The 20695-nt window shown below is 41.8% G+C and overlaps 1 protein-coding gene across 3 annotated transcripts in view; it reads left to right on the top strand.

Annotated features, from left to right (window-relative positions):
- The window catches only part of rnf123 (ring finger protein 123), a 390439-nt gene that overhangs the window by 195041 nt on the left and 174703 nt on the right, over nucleotides 1–20695 (top strand). For all 3 annotated transcript variants that reach the window (XM_087994538.1, XM_087994539.1, XM_087994537.1), the window contains exon 31: nucleotides 11341–11425. In XM_087994538.1, the coding sequence (XP_087850664.1) occupies nucleotides 11341–11425 (85 nt within the window). The remainder of the gene's footprint in view (nucleotides 1–11340; nucleotides 11426–20695) is intronic.

Raw genomic sequence — 20695 nt, 5'->3', positions numbered from 1 at the left:
AAGACATGAAGACTTGGAAACTTGGGGAAGTTAGTGGTGATATCTTGTGAACAGTCCATATCACAATAGAGGAGGTGTTGGATGTATTAGACTGTATGAAGGTGGATAAACCTTCTGGTCCTGACTAGATATATCCAAGAACACTGCAAGAGGCCAGAGAAGAAATTGTGGGGGCCTTGGTTGATACTTTTGCATCATTGTTAGCCATGGATGAAGTCCCAGAAGACTGGAGGTTAGCAAATGTTGTTCCCTTACTTAATAAAGACTGTATAGAAAAACCTGGGTACTGAAGACCAGTAAACCTAACATCTGTGATGGGTGTGTTACTTGAGAAGATTCTGAGAGATAAGATAAACATGCATTTGAAAGACAGGGTTTGATTAGGAGTAGTCAGCATGGCTTTCTATATGGGAGATCATGCCTCAAAAATTTGTTAGCGTTCTTTGATGATGTGGCCTGGAAGGTTGATAAGGGCAGGGCGGTAGATGTAGGCCATGTGGATTTCAGTAAGGCATTTGATAAGGTTCCACATGGTAGGCTGCTCTGGAAGATTAGATAGTGTGCAATCTAAGGAAGTTGGCAAATTGCGTACACAATTAGCTAGATCGTAGGAAGCAGAGGGTAATAGTGAAAGGATGCTTGTTGGGCTGGAGGCCTGTGACTAGTAGAGTGCCTTGGGTCAGCGCTGGGCCATTACTAATTGTTATGGAGTCATAGAGATGTACAGCCCAACCCGTCCATGCCGACCAGATATCCCAACCCAATCTGGTTCTACCTGCCAGCACCCGGCCCATATCCCTCCAAACCCTTCTTATTCATTTACCCATCCAAACGCCTCTTATTTCTTATTAAGATCACATCTTAAGTATACTCCTGCTTCCTTTATACTACTCTAAGGATTCACTCGAACTATCCTGTCTGTACCTTACATATGCTTCTTTTTTCTTAACCAAACCCTCAATTTCTTTAGTCATCCAGCAATCCCTATACTTACCAGCATTTCCTTTCACCCTAACAGGAATGTACTTTCTCTGGATTCTCGTTATCTCATTTCTGAAGGCTTCCCATTTTCCAGCCGTCCCTTTACCTGTAAATATCTGCCCCCAATCAGCTTTTGAAAGTTCTTGCCTAATACCGTCAAAATTGGTCTTTCTCCAATTTAGAACTTCAACTTTTAGATCTGGTCTATCCTTTTCCATCATTATTTTAAATCTAATAGAATTATGGTCGCTGGCCCCAAAGTGCTCCTCCATTGACACCCCAGTCAACTGCCTTGCCTTATTTCCCAAGAGTAGGCCAAGTTTTGCACCTTCTCTAGTAGGTACATCCACATACTGAATCAGAAAATTCTCTTGTACACACTTAACAAATTCCTCTCCATCTAAACCCTTAACACAATTGCAGTCCAAGTCTATGTTTGGAAAGTTAAAATCCCCTACCATAACCCCCTATTATTCTTACAGATAGCTGAGATCTCCTTACAAGTTTGTTTTTCAATTTCCCTCTGATTATTAGGGGGTCTATAATACAATCCCAGTAAGGTTATCATCCCTTTCTTATTTCTCAGTTCCACCCAAATAGCTTCCAGGATGTATTTCCAGGAATATCCTCCCTCAGCACAGCTGTAATGCTATCCCTTATCAAAAATGCCACCCCCCCCCTCCTCTCTTGCCTCCCTTTCTATCCCTCCTGTAGCATTTGTATCCTGGAACATTTGTATCCATCCTTGAGCCATGTTTCTGTAATTGCTATGATATAGAACATAGAACAATACAGCACAGAACAGGCCCTTTGGCCCACGATGTTGTGCCGAACATTTGTCCTAGCTTAAGCACCCATCCATGTACTTATCCAATTGCCACTTAAAGTTCGCCAATGATTCTGACTCTGCCACTCCCACAGGCAGCGCATTCCATGCCCCCACCACTCTCTGGGTAAAGAACCTACCCCTGACATCTCCCCTATACCTTCCACCCTTCACCTTAAATTTATGTCCCCTTGTAACACTCTGTTGTACCCGGGGAAAAAGTTTCTGATTGTCTATTCTATCTATTCCCCTGATCATCTTATACACCTCTATCAAGTCACCCCTCATCCTTCTCTGTTCCAATGAGAAAAGGCCTAGCATGCTCAACCTATCCTCATACGACCTATTCTCCATTCCAGGCAACATCCTGGTAAATCTTCTCTGCACCCTCTCCAATACTTCCACATCTTTCCTAAAGTGAGGCGACCAGAACTGCACACAGTACTCCAAATGTGGCCTAACCAAAGTCCTGTACAGCTGTAACATCACTTCACGACTCTTGAATTCAATCCCTCTGCTAATGAATGCTAATACACCATAGGCCTTCTTACAAGCTCTATCCACCTGAGTGGCAACTTTCAAAGATCTATGAACATAGACCCCAAGATCCCTCTGTTCCTCCACCTCACTAAGAACCCTACAGTTAACCCTGTATTCCGCATTCTTATTTGTCCTTCCAAAATGGACAACCTCACACTTGGCAGGGTTGAACTCCATCTGCCACTCCTCAGCCCAGACCTGCATCATATCTAAGTCCCTTTTCAGCCGACAACAGCCCTTCTCACTATCCACAACTCCACCAATCTTCGTATCATCTGCAAATTTACTGACCCACCCTTCGACTCCCTCTTCCAAGTCATTAATAAAAATTACAAACATGTTGTGCTGAGTTGGTTGCTTTGGACTGGGATAATGTGGAGGGAGGGGAAATTAGGAAACTGTTGAAATCCACATTGATCCCGCTTGGTTGCAGGGTCCCAAGGTGGATTATGAGGTGTTCTTCCTCCAGGCGTGAGGGCTTGGCTATGGAGGAGGGCCAGGACCTGCATGTCCTTGACTGAGAGGGGGAATTGAAGTATTCAGCCATGGGGCAGTGGGGTTGGTTGGTGCAGGTGTCCCAGAGATGTTCTCTGAAATGATCCGCAAGGAGGTGTCCTGTCTCCCCAATGTAGAGACCACATTGGGAGCAATATCCACATTGAATCCAGTAGATGACGTTGGTGGAGGTACAGGTAAATTTCTATCACATGTGGAAGGATCCTTTAGGGCCTTGGATGGAGGTGGGTGCAGGATTTGCACTTCCTGCGGTGGCAGGGGAAGGTCCAGGTGTGAGATGTGGGCTGGTGGTGATATCCCAGTCCCATGTTACTAACCATGCCCTGAGTTCATCTGCCTTCCCTGTTAGTCCTTGCATTGAAATAAATGCAGTTTAATTTATTAGTCCTACCTTGTCCCTGACTGTTTGACTCGCTTCTGTTCTCAACTGTACCAGTCTCGGATTGATCTCTTTCCTCACTATCTCCCTGGGTTCCAACCCCCCCCCCCCCACCTTACTAGCTTAAATCCTCCCGAACAGCTCTAGCAAATTTCCCTGCCAGTATATTAGTCTCCTTCCAATTTAGGTGCAATCCGTCCTTCTTATACAGGTCACTCCTACCCCAAAAGAGATTCCAATGATCCAAAAATGTGAATCCTTCTCCCATACACCAGCTCCTTAGCCATGCATTCATCTGCTCTATCCTTGTATTCCTGCCCTCACTAGGTCGTAGCACTGGGAGTAATCCAGATATTACTACTCTCGAGGACCTCCTTTTTAAATTTTTGCCTAACTTCCTGTTATCTGTATCAATGATTTGGATGAGAATGTATAAGACATGGTAAGTCAGTTTGCTGATGACACTAAAATAGTTGGTATCTTGGGCAGTGAGAGAGGTTGTCAGAAATTGCAGCAGGACCTTAACCAGCTGGGGAAGTGGGCCAAGAAATGGGAAATGGAGTTTAACATAGATAACTGTGAGGTTTTGCATTTTGGAAAGTCATATCAACATAGAAGTTTCATGGTGAATGGTAGGGGCTTAAGGAGTGTAGTGGAGCAGAGGGAACTTGGAGTTCAGATGCATGATTCTCTGAAAGTCGAGTCACAGGTAGACAGGGCAATGAAGAAGACTTTTGGCACACTGGCCTTCATTAATCAGGGCATTCAGTATAGAAATTGGGAAGTTATTTGTAGTCGTACAGGATGCTGGTGAGGCCACACTAGGATATTGTGTTCAGTTTTGGTCATCTTGTTATAGGAAGGATGTTATTAAACTGAAAAGAACGCAGAAGAATTTTACAAGGATGTTGCCAGGACTCAGGGGTCTGAGTTACAGGGAGAGGTTGGGCAAGCTAGGACTGTTTCTTGGGAGCATAGGAGACTGAGGGGGGAGTCTTATACACTTCTTTAAGATCATGAGAGGCATGGATAGGGTGAATGCACTCAGTCTTTTTCCCAGGGTTGGGGAATGGAGGACTAGAGGGCATCAGTTTAAGGTTAGAAGGGAAAGAATAAAAAGGAAACTGAGGGGCAACGTTTTTACACAGAGAGTTATATACATCTGGAGTGTGCTGCCAGTGGAAGTCATTGAGGCGGGTAAGTTAACAAAAGGCACTTGGAGAAATATATGGATAGGAAAGGTTTAGAATGATATGGGCCAAGTTGAGTTAGCGTTAATGGACATTTTGATCAGCATGGCCAGTTTGTGAACAGCAAATGCAGCAGACTAGGTTGAGTGAAGCTCAGGGAAAGCGCTGTTTAACATGGAATGTATATGGGGGCTTTGGATAGTGAGGAGGGAGGAGGTAAGGAGATAATGAGGGTCAGGTTGCATGGGAGGTGTTGGGAATGGAGGAGGAGTGGATCAAGGTGTCCTGGAGGGAACGGTCCCTGCAGAAAGCTGTCAAGGCAGGTGAGGGGAATATGTGTCTGGTGGTGGCATTCCACTGGAGGTGGCAGGAATAGTGGCATATGATCCTCTGGATGTGGATGCCAGTAGGCTGCAAAGTGCAGAATGGGCGACTCTATTGTTATGGGAGGGAAGAGAAAGAGCAAGAGTGGATGCTTGGTAAATGGATCAGACATAGCTGAGGAACTGTGATATCACAGCAGTGTGATGTGGCTCAGGTACGGGCAAGACTGGCAGCTTAATGTTCCAGGGTCCTATAGGAAGGAATGAAAGAAGGAATGAGAGGGGTGGGAGTGGCATTTTTGATAACATTACTGGTTTACTTAAAAGGAAGATATTTCTGGGAATATGTCCAGGAAAGTTATTTGTGTTGAACTGAGAAATAAGAAGGGATTGTAGTCTAGACACCCCCCAGTAGTCAGTGGGAAATTGAGAATAAGGAGATCTCCGTTACCAGTAAAACTAATAAGGTGGTTATGGTAGATGTTTTTTCAACTTTCCGAACATAGACTGGGACTGCCATGGTGTTAAGGGCTTGGATGGAGAAAATGTGTTGAGTGTGTTCAAGAAAATTTTCTGATTCAGTATGTGAAGGTACCTAATAGAGAAGGTGTGAAACCTGACCTACTCTTGGGAAATAAGGTCGGGCAGGGACTGAGGTGTCTGTGGGAGAGCACTTTGGAGCCAGTGACCATAATTCTATTAGTTTAAAGAAGTGATGCAAAATGATAGACTGGATCTAAAAGTTGAAGTTCTAATTTGGAGGAAGGCTAATTTTGATGGTTTGAGGTAAGACCTTTCAAAAGTTGATTGCGGTTGGATGTTTGCAAGTAAAAGGGTGGCTGGAAAATGGGAAGCCTTCAAAAATGAGATAACGAGAGTCCAGAGATGATAAGTTCCTGTCGGGGTGTAAGGCAAGGCTGATAGGTGCAAGGAATGTTGGATGACTAGAGAAACTGAGGTTTTGGTTAAGAAAAAGAGGGAAGCATATGTCAGGTATACACAGCAGAGATTGAGTGAATTCCCAGAAGAATACAAAGGCAGTAGCAGTATGCTTAAAAGGAAAATCAGGAGGGCAAAAACGGTGGCATGACATAGCTTTGGGCAGATAGGGTTAAGGAGAATCTGAAGGGATTTTAGAAATACATTCAGGACAAAAGGGGTGACTAGGGAGAGGATAGGGCCCTTTAAATATCAGCAAGGCCATCTAGTTGGAACTGCAGGAGATGGGGAAGAGACTAAATGAGTATTTTGCGTCAGTGTTCACTGTGGAGAAGGATATGGAAGGGAGAGAACATGGGGAAATAAATGATGACATCTTGAAAAATGAGGTGTCTGTCAAGGAGCACAGAAAGAAAACCTGGATGCCTTAAAATGCATAAAGGTGGATAAATCCCCAAGACCTGATCAGGTGTACCCTAGAACTCTGCGGGAAGCTAGGGAAGTGATTGCTGGACCCTTTGCTGAGATATTTGTATCTTTAATGGTCTCAGGTGAGGTGCCGGAAGACTGGAGGTTGACTAATGTGGTTCCACTATTGTAAGGAGAGCACTAAGATTGTAAGGAAAAGCCAGGGAATTATTGACAGGTGAGCCTGACATTGGTGGTGGGAAAGTTGTTGGAGAAAATCCTGAGGGACAGGATTTACATGTATTTGGAAAGGCAAGGACTGATTAGGAATAGGTAAAAACCTGGGGGCTTTTGCCCGAAACGTCGATTTTGCCTGTCCTCGGATGCTGCCTGAATTGCTGTGCTCTTCCAGCACCACTAATCCAGAATCTGATTAGGAATAATCAACATGGTTTTGTGCGTAGGAAATCATGTCTCACTAACTTAAGATTTTTGAAGAAGTAACAAAGAGGATTGATGAGGGTATGAAATTTACCTTTATGCATTTTAAAATGTCCAGCACCACCTCCTCTGTAATATGGACACTTTTCAAGGTATCACTGTTTATTTCTCCAAATTCTCTAGCTTCCATATCCTTTTCTACAGTAAATACTGACGTGAAGTACTTGTTTAATATCTCACCCATCTCCTGCAGTTTTACACATAGGCTGCTGTGTTTTCTTTTGTTTTGTTTATCCTGTTTCTGCACATGTTTAATGCATTATAATTCTACTTTGGTGTTTTAGCCTGAATGATGTGATCTGACAGTGTGGTGTTTGTACACTTAGTGTGGAGCCATTAGTGCTTGTTTGTCAATCTCTGCATAATCTCACAGCATCACCTTATCCAGATATTGCCAGAACCACGTTTTTCTCCTTCATCTACTGCACACTTCAGCTACCTTTCCCTGTCTACTATCAAGGTCGTAGTCCATTGATCATAAGATTCAGCAGTACACTGCTTGTTAGGTTCCTTGCACGCACCACCACAAGCTACAAATTATTTATCTGCATTCCTATCTCTGCTGTTTCTTTGCCAAGTTATATTGTTTTTGTTTTTATCTTAGGTCCCTGTTTATAAATCTCTTCCCACGCACAACGTAGCTCAACAGTCTCTTCAACCTGGGTATCCTTCTGTTGTTCGTGAACTGAATTAGGTCTCAATGTAATTTTATTCCAAGAAGTTGCTCTTTAAATCACCTTACCTTTCATCACTGACCCACTCTCCTAATGTCTTACCTGCTTCATCTGGGAATCCTTCAGTTCAGTTGAGCTTCCATTTTCTCCTCCTCCTTTCAATTTTCTTTCTCCTCTTTCAATTTTCTTTCCCGTTTTCTTCTACTGAACATTTGCCTTTCCACCTATCTCCCATTAAATTGTAGAGACAGCGAATCTTATGAATTAATATGGCAGCCCACTCAGCATGCATATCATTGATTCTAGTCACAAATTTCTGTCTTCCTCGCGAAGATTTTCAGCTCCTCGTCTCCACGAACATAGCCTGAACTCCAGCTGATAGCAGCACACGACCATTCTTAATTCCATAGGCACTTACGTCACCAAAATCATTGCATACCTGCAGAACTTCCTTAAACTTTAGATATAATGGTCAAAAGGGCATGGATCTGACAATGTTATTTTCATCTATCAGAAACAACTTTATATCGCCTATTCTCAGCTTCTAGATCTAGCCCCTAGTTTGTCTCACTCTGTACTGCAGCATTGGTGTTCCCTGTAAAAGTTTAACCAATCAAGCAACTGGTTTGTTCTGGATGGTATTAAATTTCTTGAATGTTGTTAGAATTGCACTTTAAGTGGGGAGGATTCCAACTTACTGCTCACATGTCCTGTGTGGATAGGCTTGGGGAAGATGGGAGATGAGTTACTCACTGAAGAAATCCTAGTCTCTGACTTGCTTTGGTAGTTACAGTATTTGTATAGATGTTCCAGTCAATTTTCTGATCAGTGGTAATCCCCAAGATGTTGATAGTGGGTAGTGGTGATGTCATTGAATGTCAGAGGGTGATGATTACATTCTTTCTTGTACAAGATGGTCATTGCCTGGCATTGTGTGGCACAAATGTTACTTGGTGCTTGTCAGACCAAACCTGGATATTGTTCAGGCCTGACTGCATTTTAACAAGGACTGCTAAGTATTTGAGGAATAGTGAATGGTGCAGAATATTGAACGTTTGCCTTCTGGTTCTGAGCTGGAGACACTATTACTGTGCTATAAAAGCCCTATCATCAACCTGAGCAGCTCCAGAGTTCATTGAGAGTAGGTGACGCTCATTCGACTTTGCATTCATTTAAGAGCTTGGTTCTTGTGGCACTGTTATAGTGTCCCTCCATCTGAGCCAGGAAGCACGGCTTCAAGTCCCACCTGTTCCAGAGGTGTGGAAGAACACCTCTGAACAGATTAATCAAAAGATACTTATTTAAGAACCATGATTTTCCCCAGTGATGATCGGATTATGGATAAGGAATGAGTCCCACAAGGAAAGGTGGAAACCGGTGTTTATGACTAACTATAGGTTTATAATAAAGCACTTAGTCTTTTGCTGCTTATTTCAACTTGCTGATATAGACCAGCAACAGAAAACAGACAAGTACATAAAGTACTGGAAAATCTCAATGGGTTTGACAACATATGTGGAGAGAAACGTAGACTTAACATTTATGATACTTTTACCCAATAGAAGAAGTCATTACCAGATTCAAAACACTAATTCTGCCCCCTCTCTATAAATGCTGTCAGATCTGCTGAATTTATCCAGCATTCTGTTTGTTTCAAATTTTCAGGATCTGCAGTATTTTGCTATTGTGTACTGTTTCATGAGCTTTTGTTAAACTATCATAGAATCTCTGCAGACCACCATAATACAGGCAACAATATAAGTTTTGCATCAGACCCAAATGGGAAGATTGTTCCTGGGAAATAGTTTTTTTTATCTTTTGAAATTCAGAAAGGGGTTGTGGGAATCAAAACATATATTTCATATTTTCATAAAACTTAGTAAATTGAAGTGATATTTTCTCAGTTCCACTGAGATGCAGTACTAAGCACCATTAGTACATTAGAGAACAAGTGCAATGGACCAAGCCCTCTTACCCTCAGTTGATTAAATTCAGAATAAAAATGAGCAATATGTGCTTTCTCACTGAGCTTCCCCATTAGGGAAATCTTTGTTCAGCAATGTTGCCTTTGAAGTGACATTTTTTCATACCTGACAGTGATTTTTATCCTCTCCGACACTTAGGTAAATCAGCAGACACAGCTATTTGGGAACTTGCCTCTCAGCATGCAGTAATCTCATTTAAAGTGACCACATTATATGAAGAGATCTTGAAATAAAATAGTTTATAGCATGCAGTATGAAAGGATTCCTCATTCATCTCACATGACTCATTTAAAGCACGCTTACTGTAACTAGGCAGTGTTTTGACTATTATACAACTATCCCCAGGACTGCACTGGCATGCTGGGACTTTGGGAGAAGGCCATGATGGCACTTTTAGGTGAAGGTGGATTTTTTTGTATAAAGCCTCCCTGTACAGTCTTGCTCATCTCACTACAGACCTGCTGTGAATTTTAAATTTGGGAGAGTTTGTGCTGATAGGTCCTGCCAACTCCAAACTCTGGGACATAAATAATGTACCAGAAATGATGGGGAGTCCAGGATTTAGTGAGAGGGAGAAACTGAAGCAAATCTGTGTTGGAGAAATAGATTGGATTAAAGGCTGATAAATCACTGGGGCCTGATAATCTACTTACCAGAGTACTAAAGAAAGTGGCCCCAGAAATAGTCGATGCATGAATGGTTAGCTTCTAATGTTCTTTAGATTCTGGAACTTGGAGGATGGCTAAGGGAGATAGAGGGGAAAAAAAAGTTTGCTGCCTGTAGTGGAAAGATGCCAGTGTCCATTATCAAGGATTTTATATCAGAGCGCTCACAAACAAGTGGTAGAATCCGATGCAGTCAGAATAGTTTTACAACCAGAAGATCATGCTTGACAAATCTATTGGGATCCTTGGAGGATGTAACTAGTGAGTTGATCAGAGGGAACCAGTGAATGTGGTTTTGACTTCCAGAAGACTTTTGACAAAATCCCACATAAGAAATCAATGTTAAAAGATCAAAGCAATTGGGATTGGGCTAATGTATGGAGGTGGATAGAAGGCTGGTTAGCAGACAGGAAACCAAGAGTAGGAATAAGTGAGCTTTTTTGAATGGCAGGCAGGTACTAGGACACCAGCTATTCACAATGTCTGTAAATAATTCAGAGAACTGAATGTAATATCTCAAAACTTTCAGATGAGACAGAATTGGGTAAAAGGCTCAGCTGTGAGGAAGAGGCAGAGATGCTTCAGTGTGCTGTGGACAGCTAAGTGAGTGAGCAAATCTATAGCAGGTGAGGATAAATGTGAGGTTACCCACTTTGGTAGCAAAATCAAGAAAGCAGATTATTATTTGAATGGCTTTAATTTGAGAGCGGGGTGTGTTCAACTAGTCCATTTCATGCATTTGCTGAAAGTAAGCACGCAGGTGCAACAGATGGTAAAGAAAGCAAACTGTACGTTCGTTATAACAAGAATCTTCGAGTACAGGAATAAGAATATTGTCATGTAATTATAGGGGAAATTGGTAAGGCCATACCTGGAATATTGTGGGCAGTTTTGGTTTCCTTATCTGAGAGAAGATGTTCTTATTATAGGGGTGTGCAACGAGGGTTATCAAATTGGTTCCTGGGGTGGCAGGATTGATGTATGAAGAGCGATTGAGTTGGTTAGTATTGTTTCACTGGAGTTTAGAAGAATATAGGGGTTATCATAGCAACCTATAAAATTCTAACAGCACTCAACAGGTTTGATGCAGAAAGGATGTTCCTGATGGGGGGGAGAACCAGGGTTCATAGGTTAAGTATAAGGGATAAACCTTTTAAGACTGAGACGACAAGAAATTTATTCACCCAGGAAGTGGTGAGCCTGTGGATTCAGTACCACAATAAGTGGTTGAAGCCAAATATTTGTGTGTTTTCAGGAAGGAGGTAGATAAGGGGAGCAAGGAATATTGGAGCTGAGTGGGATTAGGATATTGAGCTCGATGATCAGCCATGATCATGTTGAATAGCAGAGCAGTCTTGAGGGGTCTAATGACCTATTTACAAAAAGAAAGTAATTCTGTGTTTCTGGTTTCAGGGATGTGGATTCGGATATAGGTACACACGACTCCCTCACTTACTGAAAAGTAAACCAGAAGATGCCAACATGCCAAGCCTGCAGAGTGAGTATCAGTAGGTTAGTAATGTCACTGGAGACTTATCCTTATGGGTGATGGCAATCCCCCTTTCCATCAGTTTCCACATTTCTTTAATGACGGACAAACTAAATGAAGCAATATTACATGGGTTTACTGTCCGTCAAAAATGTTTAATGTTAAGCAAGAGGTATTTTGGGTCAAATTATTTTCCCTAATCTGTTGTGCTGAGTGCTGTTATCTCACAGAAATCAATATAATTAGTTTTCTTTAACTTCAGGTTACGATAGTTTAAATGTTATAGAACCAGGTTCTCCATCTTGCAACTTCCTGGGAAGAAAATGCACTGCACTGGCACATCATCCTAGATTGTGCATTAGGTTTCTTAAGTGAGGCTTAAAGGGGTTGGAGTCTAAAATTGAGAAGTCCTGCTAAAACTAAGTTGCTAGTCAGACCACAAGTGGAGTATTTGCTCCCTTTATCTAAGGAAAATATTACTAGCATTGGAGGCAGCCCAGAGAAGATTCACTGGGTAATACCGGGAATTGACTTCTGAGCAAAGTTGAGAATGGGCTTTGAAGTAATTGACTAGAGGAATGAGAGTGATCTTTCTGAAGCATATAGCGTTCTTAGGGGGCTTGACAGGGTTGATGCAGAGAGATTGTTTTCATTGGTGGAAGAGTCTCGGACTGGAAGACATACTTTCAGAGTGGGGGATCACCCATTTAAGACACATTAATGAATCTGTAGAATTCATTCTCACTTGGGACTTGCAAGTGTGGGTTATTAAATATATTCAAGGCTCAGATAGATTTTTAATTCATAAGGGAGTCCAGGATTATGCAGAAAAGGCAGGTAAGTAGAGTTGAGGATTATCAGATCAGCCGCGATCTAATTGGATGCAAGAGCAGGCTCAGTAGACCGAATGGCCCACTTTTGATCCTACATCTTATTGGTCGCAAATTCACAATTGGTATAACGCAGGAGGAAGTATTATGGTAGGTTAATTATTTGAAGCTTTATAAAAACTGTCTCCGCTGCTCTTTCATCTCTGGAGCCTCACCTGGGCTCCTGCCATGCTGATGGGATGGGGATCCTACCCTTCTGGTTTCAAGTGGAAAGAGTTTAGATAGTTCAACAAAAAAAGAAAATCCTAATTTGGATCAAATTGATCCAAAATTCTGTGCAGAAGCGTTGTGTAAGGGTATAACAGTAAGGTAAGAAATACCTGATGATCCATAGACTCTACGCTGTTACTGCTTTCAGTACACATGAGTTTTACTTGTTTTCAACAGTCCTCAATCAGGATGTACTTTTGTGCATCTGTTGCAGTCACATGAACGAAATATAAGATTAGCAAATGCTAACTTACCCTCAACCTGGTGTTAAGTCTCATGTATGACAAAGCAAACTCTTCCAACTCATTCTTCTTCATTTTCAGTTAACACCCTCGAGAATTGGCAAACCATAGCTTATGCCACCATTGTTTTACTACAGGCCAGGGTGAGGAGGCAGAACCCCAAGTCTGCCCCAGCTGAAATAGGGATCAAACCCCACTCTTGGTATGAATGTGATCAGTGTGGTAGCTGCCCTGCCATTTGAGCCGAACCCTAGGCCCACCAATCTCACTGCAGAAACGATTAAAACAGATTTTAAATTCTCATGGTCAGTTATAGGAAAGGAAAGCAGGCAACTGTCTATCTCATCCTTCAGACATTCAGAAACTAGTCTCGAGCTGCCATTACCATGATTTTTTTTTCACTTGGTACTGATCTTATATATGATAGAGTTTCCACCTTAACCAAGATTCTGTCCACCTTTCTCTTGAAGATACACAGCATATCAGCCATTACTGCAGAAACTGACAGCTTCCTTTCTTTTAGCTGGGACCTCTTGTTATCGGTGCACGAGATGGCCTAAAAGTTTCCTAATAATAAATGCGTAACGTTGATTTAGATTTGATTTGTCTTCATTTCCTTCTATTTAATAAAGATCATTGAAATTTGATAGCTGCTTTAATGAGTTTAGTAACTATTAAAGGCTGTAATAAATAATGCACAATAAAGGTCAGCAGTTTTGATTGGGATGTGATTGTGATCTCAATGTGATTGAGAGCTGAAACTAATATTGCTGGTTAGGACAGTACATTGTTCTGCCATTAGGTCAGGAGATTTCCTGTTAGGAGTCAAAAAGAAACCTAGTCTAGGAAATTCACTCAGTGAAGATAAAATCTGCTAACACACTCTTGATTTCTAGACAACTGTTAGTATGTGGAAGAGCCTACTTTAAAAATCTGCTACTCAGCAGAATTAGACAGATTTGATTGTGCTTGCTAATAGCACTCTCATCTTCTTAGATGTATATGAAAAACCCCATGATGTTATTCGAAGAACAGGGCAGTTTTATCAATATTTGGAGAGGCAACATCTATTCTTCAACTGACATCACTAAAAATAGATACTCTGGTCATCCAGCATCTTTGGAAAGAAGGTAGAATCAATGTTTTAGGTCCAGTAATTCTTCATCATAACTATTAGTAGCTAGGAAAAAGTGATATATATGATGAATGGCATGATGTGGACGTGCTGGTGTTGCACTGGGGTGGACAAAGTTAAAAATCACACAATACCAGGTTAGAGTCCAACAGGTTTATTTGGAAGCACTGCCTTTCGGAGCGCTGCTCATTCAGGTGGCTGTGGAAGAGGATCATAAAACACAATTTATAGCAAATCCTGCTTTCTTGCATTTCTGCAGAAACTTCATGTCTGTGTCGATATGTGCGATCTTCTTGGAGATCCTGTCCACTTTGAGCCGTCGGTTAGTGGTGTTGATGGTTGCTATTAGCTATAAATTCTGTGTCTTATGCTCCTCTTCTAAAGCTAACTACTGAAGGAGCAGCGCTCCGAAAACCAGTGTTTTCAAATAAACCAGTTGGACTGTAACCTGGTAGTGTGATTTTTAGCTTTATATATGATGAAGACAGTGGAAGGTGAAGAGAGGAGGGAGGAGTGAGCAAATAGGTAGAGGTGGAGCCCAGAGAGAGAGAGAACGAGAGTTAGACAGCCAAAGGGATGGATAATGGTAAGCGCAGACAAAAGAAAAGCTGATAATGGGGACAATAAGTAGGTTAAAAATGAGTTGGGTGTGATGAAAGCTGTTCTTTCAGCTTGCACTGAGCTCACTGGAACACTGTAGCAAGCCCAAGGCAGAAATATTGACCAGAGGAATACTGTGGTGTGTTCAAATGACAAGGCAAAAGTTAGGACTGCAGATGATGGAAACTAGATTCTAGATTAGAGTGGTGCTGGAAAAGCACAGCAGGTCAGGCAGCATCCGAGGAGCAGTAAAATCGATGTTTCGGGCAAAAGCCTTCATCGGGAATGACAAGCAATTGGAGGCTCAGGGTCATTTTTCAGACAGAATGTAGGTATTCAGCAAAGCTGTGGCCCAGTCTGTGTTTCATTTCTCTGGTCTAGAGGAGACCATATTTGAGCAACAACTAGATTGATTGAAGTGCAGATAAATTGCTGCTTCACCTGGAAGGGTGTGTCTGGGGCCTGGATAATGAGGGAGAAAGGAAGTAAGCAGGCAGGTATTACACCTTCTGCATTTGTCAACAAAGGTGCTGTGGGGGTGTGGGGAGAGTTTGGGACTGGAGGAGGAGTGAACCAGGGTGAGCAATCCCTATGGGAGGCTGACAAGGGAGGGGAAGGGAATATGTGTCTGATTGTGGCACCCTACCGGAGATGTCAGAGATTGCATTTTATAATCCTTTGGGTGTGTGCGCTAGTGTGGTGGGAAGTGAAGATGGGGGAGTAGGGGGAGACCTTCTCAGTATTGTGGGAGGGAAGAGGAGGGGGAAGAAGTGTGGGAGATGGGTCAGACCCAGCTGAAGGCCTTGTCAACAGTGGTGCTGGGGAATCCTCGGTTGAAGTATCCTTGTAGGAGGTTTTGATGTCCAGGAGGTCATGATCCAGAGGCCAGTTCACTGAATGGAAGTTCTTTGAATTTAGAGTAGTCATCATCTGACAATGATAACCAAGCCAACAATTAGTAATGAGGGTATGCTGATGGATTTAGCATCCTTCAGGAGCTCTGAGTTGGTGTCCTTCTCCTGCCAAGTGATGTGGAGAATATTGCTGAGATAACAAAAGGTTGAAACCATTCAGCCTTCTCTCCTGCCTACTATATGTTGTTCAAGTCTCACCATTGTGAAAGAGTGCACTGAGGACACAAGCTTGCTTTTGTTGCAGTTTAGTGTTCTCGTTGCTGTTTTTCCACACACACTCACTTGGTTTGGAAGTATCAGCTACAGTTTTTGCAATGATTTTAGCGTCAAGTAACAGGTTGCTGACAGTGGGGCTCAGACACAAGTGGCTATCAATAATCTCCAGCATCATATTGTCAATATATCTACAGTATATATGTAATGTTCAATATGTTGGGAAATGTGGTATTTAGTATGTATAGCTATCACTGATGGTCACAACAGCAGCCAAATGAATCTTGTAAATTTGTAACTAATGGCTGTGACCAAGCAGCAGACTGTCAGTATTGGAGTTTAAATCATGTAAACTAGTGAGTTCACTGTCTATTTTGGCACCTCTTAGTGTACATTCATGTCACACCTCAGTACACTAGTTCATTTGCCCCCAGCTCTGTTCATATTGATGAAGTTGTCTGCCTCTTTTACCTGCCAATTTGGAGGGTCATGTTGAAGTGAGTTCAGATAGGTCCGAAGGGAAGTAACATCCTGTCACCTGTAGCACAAAATGCTCATTACCTAATTTGCAGGATGTGCCTGACAAAGTGAACAGTGGTGTAAGTTATTTGACTGGTTCCACTAGATCACTTTCAGGAATCAACAAAAAAGCTTTCTCTCACTCACTCCTTCATACGTAAAATCAGAAGGGTCTTTCACAATGCGAGTTGTATGAGGTCTGATGGGAAGACTGGGTTTAAATAATAGTTTTTCCCTTCTGTGCCTCCCTGCGCTGTTATAATCTGGCATTAATTTATCAGATTTATTTGGAGGAGGCACAAAATGTGTGAAATATACCTCTGTTGGATGGTTGTAGTTGCTACTTGTTTTTGGTTTGGGATATATTTGCGGGACAGAATAGAGACAGCTCTACAGTGTGACTAATGAAAGCTTCACCTGACTGTGGAGTTCTTTATGCGGCAGTAGAGATGCAACCCTGCTCCTTATTGAACTTGTTGCATTGAATTGGACATCACAAAGGGATAATATCCTGCATGTTATATGTCACTTGGTAATGCTGGATAATAACTTAGAATGCTGCAAGTGTTTTATTTCTGTTGATGTGTCTCATTTTGAACACAAAACTGTTTCGGAACAGAATATGTTGGCTAGGCACACGCAGACTTTTTGATTCATTCATAGGATCTGGGTATCACTGACCAGGCCAACATGTTTCAACTACATTTCTGTGGGTCTGGAGTTGCATGTAGGCCAGACCAGGTAATGCTGGCAGATTTCCTTGCCTAAAAGACAAAATGAACCAGATGGATTTTAACAAAAATCAATAATGATTTCATTGATATTATTAGACTCTTAATTGCAGGTTTTATTTTTTTAAATTGAGTTTGAATTCTGCTGCAGTGGGGTTTGAATCTGAGTACCTAGAACTTTACCCAGGTCTCTGGATTAATATTCCAGTGATAATGGCAACATAAGTAGATAGGGTAGTAAAGAAGGCATATGGCATGCTTGCCTTTCTTGGTCGGGACATTGAGTACAAGAGTGAGGAAGTGATTTTACAGCTTTATAAAACTTTAATTAGGCTGCACTTAAGAATATTTCATTCAAATTCTGATCAGCACATTAGAGGAACAATGTGAAGGCTTTGGAGAGGGTTCAGGAGAAGTTTATCAGGGTGCTGAATTAGAGGGTATAGTAAAAGGAAAGACTGGGCAAATGAGGGTTGTTTTCTTTGGAGTGGCAGAGTCTGAGGGGAGACCTGATAAAAACGTTTATAAAATTGAGATGCATAGAAAAGGTTGACAGTCAGGATCTTTTTCCCAGAGTTGAAATGTCTAATACTAGAGGGCATGCATATTAGGTAAGAGGGGGGAAAGTTCAAAGGAGATATGAGGGACAAGTTTATTACACAGAGTGTGTGGTTGGAGCCTGGAACGCACTTCCAGGGGTAGTGGTGGAGGCAGATATGATAGGGGCGTTTAAGGAACATTTTACATAAGCACATGAATAAACAAGGAATTGGGGGAATATGGACCTTGGGCAGACAGAAGGGATTAGTTTAATGTTCCCGTGTTGTACTGTTCTAGGTTCTGTCATACCACTTGTCCCTCCTCTCCTCTGGAAGAATGAAAATGTGATCCTATCTGGTTTGTACTCTCAGGCACAGCAAGGCCATTGAAATCTATAGGAGAAAGTGAGGTCTGCAGATGCTGGAGATCAGAGCTGAAATGTGTTGCTGGAACAGCGCAGCAGGTCAGGCAGCATCCAGGGAACAGGAGAATCGACGTTTCGGGCATAAGCCCTTCTTCAGGAATGAGGAAAGAAGGGCTTATGCTCGAACCGTCGATTCTCCTGTTCCCTGGATGCTGCCTGACCTGCTGCGCTGTTCCAGCAACACATTTCAGCATTGAAATCTATACACCCACCAGTATATTTGTGATTTCATTCATCATGATAATAGATTTGCCAGATCTCTGTCTGCATGAGAAATATGGTAGCATTTGACAGTCAGTGCTCCTGTATTATTAAACTTTGCTGATCAGGGGTTAGTGCATGCTCTTCACACTGTGTGATCCCAAAGGAGCTGCAACTAGATTGGAGCTGTGGTGAACAACGTGTAGCCTTCTCCAACCCATTCATTCATTGTCCAAATTGCCTAAAAACTCAAGGGTGTTCATTTCACAGGCAAGTTAGCAGCAACTTTCCGGGATAATTTGGGCACTGTGTTAAGGCTTGCCACACCAGAACCATTGTGAGACTTCTTGTTGTAAAGGTGACTGAAAGCTTGGCATTGATCAACGTGCTATCATTTCATCAATTGTACAATGCATTTTGTGATAAATGTTCCAGGAAAGGCATTACAACCAATTATATTGATTAAAGCCAACGGGATTTCCAAATAGTGACAGAAACTGGCCAATGTACAGCAACTAATTACGGGGTTTTAGCAAACAAGTAATGCACTCTTTTCACTTTGACTCCATTTCCCAGAGTTAGCTCAGTCATCGGACTGTAGCTTTTCACGGTATGATCACTTCAGCTATTGTTTACTGCAAGCTAAAAATTGAAGTAGTTGCTGCGGAGAGGTGAAGCATGATCACAAGCCCATCAGTCTAAGTTGTATTGCTACTTCTGTATTTGGAAACCATTTTGCATCTGTGAGAAAGGGCATGAGAATTGCAGCTTTCATTTCCTCTTCCATAATCCTCCTATTATGAGTGTCAGTATTAAAAGTTTTGCTTCCTGTTATGATTCCATGCAACTAGTCCCAATGATGTGAGGGACTGTTCTGTGCTTGGATGGCTTAAAAACATTTTTTCACTTTTTTGTGCAAGGGCTAATACTGACAAATTGAACTTGTGTAGTACTTTTAGAATTACTGAATAAACAGGCAGACTCAATGCCAAATTTCAAGGGGAACAGCAATTTACACCACATCGGAAAAGTGGGTAGCGATTGGTTAGTGTGGACTCTTAATTGGTTGAGGTCTTAACATAGAGAATCCAACAGGGAATAGTTTTCCCTCAAGTTTTTGTTCAAATTTTTAAAAGATAAGCAGGATGTAATTAATTGAAGTGTTGTCCTAGCAAATACACCAGAAACACTATTCTGAGGTTTTGTTTAATTGAAGAAGGCACATTTTACCTACTGAAAATGCTCTAGAAATCCTTCTTTAAATCTCCCCATCTTCCTTTAAGACACTTCTCACAGTCTACCTATCTAACCAAATCTGTCCTAATGTCTCATAGTCTTTTAGTCATTCAGCATGGAAACAGACCCTTCAGTCCAATCAGTCTGTGCCAAACATAATCCCACATTAAACTAGTCCCACCTGCTTGCTACTGGCCCATGTCCCTCCAAACCTTTCCTATTCATGTACTTATCAAATGTCTTTTAAACATTGCAATTGTGCTCACATCTACCTCTTCCTCAGGAAATTCATTCTCTGGATAAAAAAAGTTGCCCCTCATGTCTTTTTAAATCTCTACCTTCTCACCTTAGAAGTGTGCCCCCTAGACTTAAAATCCCCATCCTAGGGAAAAGATAACTATCATTAACTCCATCTATACTTCCCATTATTTTATAAACTTCTATCAGATTGCCTCTCAATCTCTTACACTCCAGTGATTAAAAAGTCCCAGCCTATTCAGCCTTTCTTTATAACTCAAACCTTCCATACCTTCTGGAAATCTTTTCTAAACCCTGTCCAGCTTAATAATATCCTTCCTATGACTGGACAACCAGAACTGGACACACCAGAGTAGGCCTCACCAGTGGCCTGTACAAGCTTGACATGACTTCCCAACTTCTATACTCAAAGGACTGAGCAATGAAGGCAAGCCTGCCAAACACCTTTTTAATCACCCTGTCTATGTGTTACGCAAACTTCAAAGAATTATGTACTGCACCCCTAGGTCCCTCACATTTATCCAGATTGAACTCCATCTGCCGTTTTTCAGCCCATTGACCCATTTGATCAAGATCCCTTTGTAACCTTAGAAAGCCTTCTTCACTATGCCACCAATTTGGTGTCGTCCACAAGCTTACTAAGCATGCCTTCTATATTCTCATCCAAATCATTTACGTAAATGACAAACAAAAGAGAACCCAGAACCAATCCATGTGGAACACCCATGGTGATAGGCCTCCAATCTGAAAAGGAACCCTTCACCACCACTTTGTGTCTCCTGCCGTTAAGCCAATTATGTTGCCAGTTGACACGGTCTCCCTGAATCCCATGTGACCTAACTTTACTAATTAGTCTACCATGCAGAACCTTGTTGAAGGCTTTACTAAAATCCAAATAAGCAACGTCTTCTGCTCTGTGATCATCAATCTTTTTGGTAACTTCCTCAAAAAAAGCTCAGTCAAGTTTGAGAGACACACGTGGTTTCATGTCAAGTGCGTTAAATTGACAACTGATTTTCTGCATCAAAAATCCATCATTCATTATGTACCTCGTGCTAGTTTTGGGGGTGGGGTTAGTGGGAACAGTCCAATAATTCTTTTTCACAATTGATCTTTTCTCATTTAAACATTAGAAATATTGGTGGATAGGCAGGGACAGCTGGTTT

This window comes from Chiloscyllium plagiosum, unplaced genomic scaffold, assembly GCF_037043375.1.
Source record: "Chiloscyllium plagiosum isolate Xiang-an unplaced genomic scaffold, Cpla_swu_hap1 HiC_scaffold_14, whole genome shotgun sequence".
In the NCBI taxonomy this organism is placed as follows: domain Eukaryota; kingdom Metazoa; phylum Chordata; class Chondrichthyes; order Orectolobiformes; family Hemiscylliidae; genus Chiloscyllium; species Chiloscyllium plagiosum.
The sequence above is the reverse complement of the archived record's forward strand: the minus strand, read 5'-3'. Positions and strand labels throughout refer to the sequence as shown.